The sequence below is a fragment of the Phragmites australis genome, chromosome 23 (assembly GCF_958298935.1).
Source record: "Phragmites australis chromosome 23, lpPhrAust1.1, whole genome shotgun sequence".
In the NCBI taxonomy this organism is placed as follows: Eukaryota; Viridiplantae; Streptophyta; class Magnoliopsida; order Poales; family Poaceae; genus Phragmites; species Phragmites australis.
In genome coordinates, this window is record NC_084943.1 from 21,148,585 (window position 1) to 21,157,894 (window position 9,310).

Here is a 9,310-nt window from a genome sequence, read left to right on the forward strand (position 1 = left end):
ATCGGCTTGCTTCATGCTCACTCATCATTCATGTGCATAATTCTTTTTTCAGGCCTTCATGTGCGATTCTGCGATGCACAAAGATCGAACATTAAAAAAAAACTGATAATTTTTCAGAAGAAAGCCATCGATTCGGTACCATACGACACGTTAGGCAGATCCCAATCATTGCCGAAACTGTAATACACAAAAACATGATTTTTGGATGTGTCATCACTAATGAATCCATTCAAAGAGGAGGCCCATCACAAGACAATGTGCCGCGAAAATGTTCTGAGGCTACGATAGTGATTTTAGTGATTAAAGATAATAGCTAATATATTTATTAAGTATATCTTATGAATATAATATATAAAAAAGTCATTGTAGCTTGAATAAAAATTAACCGAATTAGATAAATTCTAGAGAATTGCTCTTACCGAATGGTCCAATACTCTATATATTGAACTTATCGGAGCATTTCTAACAAAGTGAAAGAAAAGGTTGAAGATTTTACTGGATAGTTCAATGCTTAACAATGAGTAGCATTAGAGCTTTATCTGCAGAGAAGAGCAGAACTGAAGAAGCCATCGAATGGTTTGGTGTTGATGAAGAATGTGCACATCGGAGTATTTTGGTTCGGAATAGAAGAAGTTGAACTCACCGAAAGGTCTAGCGATCAGTGGAAGATATGCATCGGAGCAATTCTTGCAAAGATGGTTACATGTGTTGAAGATCGGAGAACAACGGACCGGAAGATCCGGTGATGGAAAGTGAGCGCACCGGAGATTTCACCAAAGTATTTCTTGCAGAGACGATTTCAAGTGTCAAAGAAAAAAGATGAACTGGCTGGATGGTTCAGTGTCAAAAGGAAGTGTATCGGAGGCTTGGCATAGAGAAGAAGTTACGCGGTTTGGCTCAGGATAACTCACCGGATATTCCGGTGATAGAGATGAAATATACATCGGAGTGTTCGGTGTTCATATAGGCTTTGAGTGAGGTTCCAACGGGTAGTTTATGAAGATATACTCACCGAATGATCTGGTGTTAGTACTACTATTCTCACCGGATCATCTGGTGTTAATAATTTTTCTGAGTCGTTAGGAAAACAGCTAATTGGCAGGGTTGAGGCTATAAATATCCCTCCACTTAGTTATTTGAAGGTATGATATATTGCGAGAGTCTAGAGAAATACATAGACACTTGAGAAGACATCTAAGCCACCATGATACTTAATATGATCATCCAAGGTGATTAAACATACAATTAGAGAGTGATTAGTGCTTATAGGCCTAGAGAGAGTATTGCTAGGTGATAGCTATCTAGAGAGTTGATCGATGAGTGATCTTAGCTTGTAACAAGTGGTACGCCAATGCTTTGGAGTCTTGCTGACTCGTCAGCAATTTGAGCTGGAGTTTCTCAAGCTTGTTGACCCTTCGACTTGGTGCGGAGTAGTGGCAAGACATGTGTACGAGGACACAGAGACCCTTGCCTGGCTCAAGCTCTTAATTGAAGATGGTGACAAGTGACCGGGAGAGAGGCTGGTGGTGAGACATTGTCTTTGTGGTATGGTGGCTCATCCAAATTGAGGTCTTGTCTTTCTGACTTGGTGAGTCAAAAACCTTGACCGGAAGAGTCTTGACAATCGAGAGCATATTCTTGGTGGAGCTCTAATGCGGACTAGGGGTAGCATTCATACCATAGATATCACAGGATAAAAATCTCTTATGCTGAGTTTATTTTCTCTACCGTCTTTACGTTTTTGCATTTACATTCTTACAATCTACCTTTGTGCATTTACTTTCCTAAAATAGTTTGTTAGGATTGGCTATAGGTTGCAAACCTTTTGAACGGTATAATAGACATACTAGATAAATATAGAGCACATTTAGATAGAAATTGATATCGATTTATCTTGTAAAGTTTTTAGAGCCAATTATTTTAGTTTTTTAAGTGTCCTAATTTACCCCCCTTAGGATGTCACCGAGCCTTTCAATTGGTATCAGAGTCTCGTGCTTTTGATAGATTTAACTGCCTAGAGTTTGACGTCTGGTGTTAGGATAAATACCCATAGTGCTCCACTTTTTGATAGCATAAACTTCTCTCGTTGGAAAATTCTAATGATTTATTATTTGCAAGCCAAGGATCTAGATGTTTAGAGAGTCGATGTGGAAGGGATGAGACCTTGGGTGAAGCAATTAGATGCATCACCAACAAGGAGAAGCAATTAGATGCATCAGTGAAGAGTATACTTTTATCATCTTTAAATATTGATGCATTTAATCGTGTTTATTCTCTCACCAATGCATATGATATTTGGACTAGTCTTATTGAAATTCATGCGGTACAAAGGATGTGCGTAATGAGAAATATCATGTGTTAGTTACTAAGGTAAATGACATCAAACAACTACCATATGAAAATGCTAATAATATATACTCACGTTTGAATATTCTTATTAATGAGATCAATTTGTTAGGATTGACGCCAATTGATGATGATCAAATGGTGATAAAAATGCTTTAATCTCTTTTTTCAAAGTAGAAGTTGATAGTCTCCATCATCTACGACAATAATAACATCAAGATGATAACTCCAAATCAAATACTCGGTAAGATCACCATCCATAATATAACCATAAATATGGAGATGTAAGCTTCTTCATCATCCGACACCAAGAACTCAATATCAAACAAACTCAATATCAACACATGAAGGCAAGGATGAGGATACAAGAGTAAGATTCAAGCTCAAGCGAAGATGAGCAATGAAGAGATGGATCCCGAAGTTACCAAATTTATTTCTCAAGTGGAGAAGAACATCAAGAAGATCAATATCAAGGTTGATCTAAATCTCCATGAAAGATTTGGTTAAAATAATTGATCACATCAAGAAAGATAAGAAGACCAAGAGCAAAAGGGAGATAAGGGGAAGAGCCAAAGTATTTGCAAGCATGGAAAGATGGGTTAGTGAAGATAAAGATTTAAACTCAAGTGATGAGAACTTCGTCATCTACTCCTTTAAGAGAAGCTCTTAAGTTCGTCATCACGAAAGTCGTCATCACGCAAGTGTCTTATGGACAAAAGTATGAAAAACGATGTAAGTGATGATGAATCCAATCGGAATTTCTCCTCTCAATAAGAACTTCTTGATTTGATCAATGAGTAACAAATGGGCCTTAAGAAATAATCAAAAGAGATTAAAATTTAATGCACTTAATAGTATCCATGATACCTTTGTTTCTAATTATGAATAATTATTGAGCAAATTCAATTTGCTTAACAAGTAGTATGAAGAGCTTAAGGCTAAATTTGAGTGCATTGAATCTCAACCTAAGTTTCTTTTGAAGCAATCTACCTCACTCTTTAATTTTCAGTCTAAGGTAGATGTTTTCACTTTTTATGAGGATTTATTTGATTTATCTAGCTCACACCTTTGTAATGAGACATGCATTGAAAATGTTGTTACAAAATCATCTAATGAACTCATAGCACAAGAAAATGATGAGCTCAAGTAAGAAATAGAGAAGCTTAAGAAGAACTTAGCAAGATTAAATAGCAAGAAACATGTCCAATCTCCTCAAGATAACTATGCTGCTATGGTGAAGAAGCTTACAGAGGGTCCAACGTAACATACTTCAAGTGTCATCAAGAAGGCCACAGGTCCTTCCAATGGAAGCAAGTCAAAAAAGATATCAAGAAGAAGAAGAAGATAATGCATCTCTCAGATATGACCTCCAACATCTATACTAAACCCAACCACAAGACCAAAACCAAGAGTAACCACTATAAGCTCAAGAAAAAGAACAATCGCAAAGGATCGCACATATGGTTAGGAGAAAGGATCAGGGGTAGAACCAACCCATTTTGGTGCTCAAGAAAATCATCACCAATATGAAGGGCCCCAATCGGTTTGACTTCCAAAGAAGACTTGAAGCCCGAGACGGCTATGTGGATCTGGAGACTTGGTTTACAAGATGGAGTAAAGATTCAAGCAAAAAAGCCAAGTATATAAGATTAAACGCATTGATAAAGATCATGATCATCATATACTTCAATTCTCATCCATAGGTAAAGAGGTAATTGAGCTAGATACAAAATCTTTCAATTATTGTAGCTCATTTGTTTTGTCTAAGATTGCATGTGTATATTTTAATTTATTATAATATTTAGTGTAAGTTTTTCATATGGTAGGTTGCTTATATTTCTCTCTTTCTTATGAGCAACTTACATAGTTTATTAGTTATATATTCCTTGTATGATACTAGTTCTACAAGTAGTATCATTTATGTGCTATGAACCAATATATAGGATACCCTCTCTATTGTTATAAAAAATAAGTGTATATCTCTCACAAGTATTTAACATTTGTATGTACATATTTATGTAGAGTATATCCTATAGGTTATGATTTTGAGACTAACATATGTTGCTAGATATATATTTTGTAGTCCAACATGTCCCTGGAGGTATACAATGTTTAGAGGCTTCAATTTATATCATTGTCAATTCATTTATACATTTAAGCTACCTACATGCATGATATGACTTAAACTTTTTACCTCTACTTATTGTTTAGATGTGCATATATTGCTATATTTCTATAAGTGGTATTCACAAGTGAGTCTCATTATATGTATGTACACATATAGAGGGAGTTCAGATTATATCATATGAGTTTTATAAACTATGATTTTTGTTTGTCTTTTTAATTGATATTAATGCCTCCTACCTTTACAATTGTTATATCTTTTTAATTGGTATTATTTCATTGGATTATGATTTATAAAGCTCTCTTCTATGTATTTCTAATACTCTTCCTCGAGTTCAACATGTGTTGTTAGTCTTTTTTAAGATTGTTGATAAAGCGGTAAAAGTTTGAAACCAAAGCAAGAGATATGCCTAGTAGATAATAAGTAAGATACCAATGTTAACAAAGGGAGACTCATCTATATTTGGTATCAAAAGCATGCAATGAATAAGTTCTTTTATGGGTCGATCAAAGGAGATAGTGGCAATAGAGAAAGAGGGAGCCACAACAAGAGGGGAACTAAGTGGTAAGAACATACATCCAAACAATATGGTAAGACTTAGTGTTCTTTACAACTGATATCATTTATTATTTGTCACTTGCTTTAATTGTGTTGTCATCAATCACCAAAAAGAGGAAGATTGTAGCGAAAATGACCACATTAGATCATAATTGTGATTTTGGTGATTAATGACAATATAGTTATTAGGACTAACATGTTTGTCAAATATATGTTTTAGTAGATCTCATGGATACAATACATAAAGAAGTCACCGTAGCCGGAACAAAGATTGATTGAATTGGAGAAGTTCCAAGAGAATTACTCTCACCGGATGGTCTGGAGCTCTGTATGTTAAACTCAACGGAGCATCTCTAACAAAAGGGGAGAGAAGACTAAAGGCTTCACCGGATAGCTCGGTGCTCAACAAGGAGTAGCACCAGAGCTTTATCTGCAAAGAAGAGCAGAACTGAAGAAGCCACCGGATAGTTCGGTGTTGATGAAGGTGCACACCGGAGTATTTTGGCTCGAGACAGAAGAAGTTGAACTCACCGAAAGGTCCGGCGATCAGCGGATGATATACACTGGAGCAATTCTTGCTGGGAGGATTGCAAGTGTTGAAGATCAGAGAACAACGGATCGGAAGGTCTGGTGATGGGAAGTGAGTGCACCGAAGACTTCATCGGAGCATTTCTTGCAGAAGCGATTCCAAGTGTCGAAGAACGAAGATGAACTGACCAGATGGTCCGGTGTCAGGAGGAAGTGAATCGGAGTGTTTTGCATAGAGAATAAATGGCGCGATCTGACTCAGGATAACTCACTGGATAGTTCAGTGATAGAGATGAAGTATACACTGGAGCGTTTGGTGTTCACAGAGGTTTTGAGTGGGATTCTAACGGCTAATTTGTGAAGATGTACTCACCGGATAGTTCAGCTTTTCTAAGCTGTTGAGAAAATAGCAAGTTGACGAGTTTGATGCTATAAATATTCCTTCACTTAGTCATTTGAAGGTATGATATGCTGCTAGAATCCAGAGAAATATATAGATATTTAAGAAGACATCCGAGCCACCGTAATGCTTAATGTGATCATGGTGATTAAACACACAATTAAAGAGTGATTAGTGCTTAGAGGCTTAGAGAGAATATTTCTAGGTGATAACTACCTAGAGAATGGATTAAGGAGTGATCCTAATTTGTACTAAGTGGTACACCGATGTCTTGAAGTCCTGGTGACTCGTCAGCAACTTGAGCTAGAATTGCTCAAACTTATTGACCCTCCGACTTAGTGTGAAACGACGATAAGATATGTATACGAGAACGCGTAGACCCTTATCTTGATGGTTCAAACTCTAAAGTAAAGATGGCGATAAGTGACAAGAGATAGGCTAGTAGTAAGACCTTACCTTTATGACTTGATGTCTCATTCAGATTAAGACTTTATCTTTGTGACTTAGTGATTCAAGAACCGTGATCGAAAAAGTTCATCAAAAACATATCCTTGATGGAGCTCCAACATAAACTAAGAGTAGCATTCATACTATTAATACTACGAGATAAAAATATCTTATATCAAATTTATTTTCTCTATCGTCTTTACACGTCCGGATTTACATTGTTGCAACTTTTGTACGTTTACTTTACTAAAATAATTGGTTAAGATTAGCTATAGATTACTAGTCTTTTAAACAGTAGAATAAATACACTAAATAAACCTAAACTTTTTAGAGCCAATTACGTTAAGTTTTTAAATATTCTAATTTATCCTCTCTAAGAACGTAACGGATCCTTTCAGGATGCATATTACATTGACATCTCATGCAGAGGTACAATGATAGTCACACAGATATCATAAAACTCAGGTCAATTAACATTTGACACCACAGCATCTCAGCGGATAGTAGTATGATATCGCCCAATGAACAAAAAAGAAGGATAATAAATCCATTGGCACAGGCCACGCAATGTAACATAAAAATTATTCCAGGCAAGTCTAAAAACTCAGAAAGGAACTGGCTACTGCAGGAGAGATCATTTTAACTTTGCAGTTAGAAGGATGGAACACCAGAATAGATTTCCAAAAGACGAATCCAAGATGAGTTTTATCCTTTCAAAAGGACAGAATCTACACAGGGACTTCAAGTACCTGCAAGACAACAGTACCATATGGTCAGCACGGCTTGGAAATTTGACAGCTTGCTATAACATGCGAGTATGTGGCAATCAAGAACTGTTAATCGGAAAATTGAGACAAGCTTCAAAACTCTGGAAAAGAACATGCTGCAGCAAAGCGCAATAAAACGGTCCCTCGTCAGTGCACACTGGAAGAGACAAGCACGTGAGATAGCATGCTGTTGCTCAACATTTCAACAATTAAAACAAGATAACGCAGTGACGGGAAGGGTACTAACCCCACATAAACTGCAAGTTGCAGAAAATGCATACTAGTGCCATGAGATCCATAGCTTTCCTCAAACACAATTTCACTATTCACATTTGATACTATCAGAACTGGAAGTGTTTTGGCATCAACGAGGGAAGACGTACCCCATTCTGGTCAGAAATGCTTGCATGAAGACAAGCAGTAAACATCCAACAAAGGAAAACGACACTAAACATAGGTTACATAGTTATATTCTTATGGGAATTGAAATTACAGGATCAATTGTTGTTCGTCGCCAAACGTGCTAAATTTCAAACTGAAGAGCCAATGGCTGCAATTCTGAACATTATTCAAACCACGCAAAAATTTTACTACCCATGCCTTGAGATCTTATCAAGCTTCCAGGTTAGGATGACTGAGAAAATTAAGATTACCAAAAGAAAGTGCATGCCTCAAAATCAGCAACTTTTTCATGCTCTATACTGGCCTCTCTTGCATCACCCATCTTTTCCATTCCCTAACAAATCCCAACCATATTCTCAATCAACTTAAGTTTCAATATTGTGTAAACAAGTGTCTCTAACTAGTATACCTGAGTACAAATTGAGAGGAGCGGATGTAAAGTGCAGCCAATTAAAAATAGGCAAAATAGCATATGAAACAAAAAGTAAATGCCGATGTTGGTAACTGTACATTAGTTAAGTCTTCATGCTTCAGAAGTCAAAGGTAAGACAGAAAGTCAAAAACACACAAAGGCTAACAAAAGATATATTAAGGTAGCACAAAAATTGACAGCAAGACTTCCAAGTAATCATGTGCTAACAGCCAAGGCAGCACTCATGTTTACCGATTTAGTAGTTTTTTTCCCAAAATAATACCCAAATTACAACTCCCAAATATACTTGTTTAAAAAAGAAACAGGAAAAGGAGACCTACATTTTTCTAGGAAACAAGGTCCCTGTCAAGCTGTGCAGCCTCCAACATCAACCATCTTTCCCACTCTTCCCTATAAAATCCCAATTTTAATCTCCTTAAATCAGTTCCGCTCGACTTTAGTATAAGAGTAAGAAATAAAGCACATATTGCATACAACCCCCATGTATTTTCTCGAAACTCCACTTTGGCATTAGTAACCAAGATTTTTATTCCATGCTGGTTTCTAGTATTTATAGTTTGATGATCATATAGTCAAAGAACCATATAATGAACGATTTGGCTAGATTCACTCAAAATACGGACACATTCTGAACCCGAACTCGTTCCAAATTATGATCCCAGGCGACATCCAATTTGAGGCCCAAGTGAATTTCTCAGGCAACACATCCGCAGAAACTAGCACAAATCAACATCGCGATAAGAAATATATAGTGCGCCATCTACCTAGGTGAGTAGGTTGTACGAGATATGCAATCCTTAACTCAAAATGATGCGATGAGATGATACATGATGCAGCACGACTACTAACTTAGCGATCCTGACAAGTGCGGCGGAAGGTACCCTGGGAGAGCTCGCAGCACGCCCGAGCGCTCGCGGCCGGGTGCGCCGTGAGCCGCGCCATCATGGCCGCCACCGTCACCGGAGACCCCATCATCGCCGCCAGCGGCCTGCGCGCACAGAACCACACACAAAGATCCCAACCACCGCATCAGATAACCACATCAGGGCTCCACCTGGATGCCTCTACGGGGGCGTCCGGCAGCTCACCGCGCGGCCGCGGTCGGGGAGGAGGTGGCGAAGGCGGACGGGACGCGGCGGCGCGGGGCGGCGAGCGGAGGCGGGGCGCGGAGGCGCGCGGCGGAGGGCGCCGAGGCCGGTCGGCGCACGGCGGCGAGGACGGTGCGGGAGGCGGCGCCGCGCCACGCCATAGCTAGGGTTTCTGAGGCGGAGGAGGTGGGTGGTGGGGAAATGGCGGCGGCGGCA

At 38.5% G+C, this 9,310-nt stretch overlaps 1 protein-coding gene across 7 annotated transcripts; it reads right to left on the reverse strand.

Annotated features, from left to right (window-relative positions):
- Positions 1-6,834: 6,834 nt before the first annotated feature.
- Positions 6,835-9,310, reverse strand: LOC133906826 (uncharacterized). 7 transcript variants are annotated; one of them, XR_009907843.1, is made up of 5 exons: positions 9,095-9,310; positions 8,888-8,994; positions 8,327-8,396; positions 7,842-7,907; positions 6,835-7,153 (listed from the first exon to the last, which is right to left on the reverse strand). XR_009907843.1 is itself a non-coding variant. In XM_062348840.1 (4 exons), exons 1-3 carry the CDS (start codon positions 9,253-9,255, stop codon positions 7,888-7,890), a joined length of 288 nt encoding a protein of 95 aa, XP_062204824.1. In that variant the 5' UTR covers positions 9,256-9,310; the 3' UTR covers positions 6,835-7,153; positions 7,842-7,887. The 7 variants fall into 7 exon arrangements, 4 of the variants coding, with proteins under 4 accessions (XP_062204824.1, XP_062204823.1, XP_062204825.1 ...); XR_009907842.1 differs by having other exon boundaries at positions 7,825-7,907; XR_009907844.1 differs by lacking the exon at positions 8,327-8,396 and having other exon boundaries at positions 7,825-7,907.

Excerpts from the sequence above, each read along its gene's own strand:
- LOC133906826 (XM_062348838.1), bottom strand. The coding sequence starts at position 9,255 with ATGGCGTGGCGCGGCGCCGCCTCCCGCACCGTCCTCGCCGCCGTGCGC. Across the intron at positions 8,995-9,094 it reads TCCCCGACCGCGGCCGCGCG|GCCGCTGGCGGCGATGATGG; the intron begins GTGAGCTGCCGG and ends CTGTGCGCGCAG.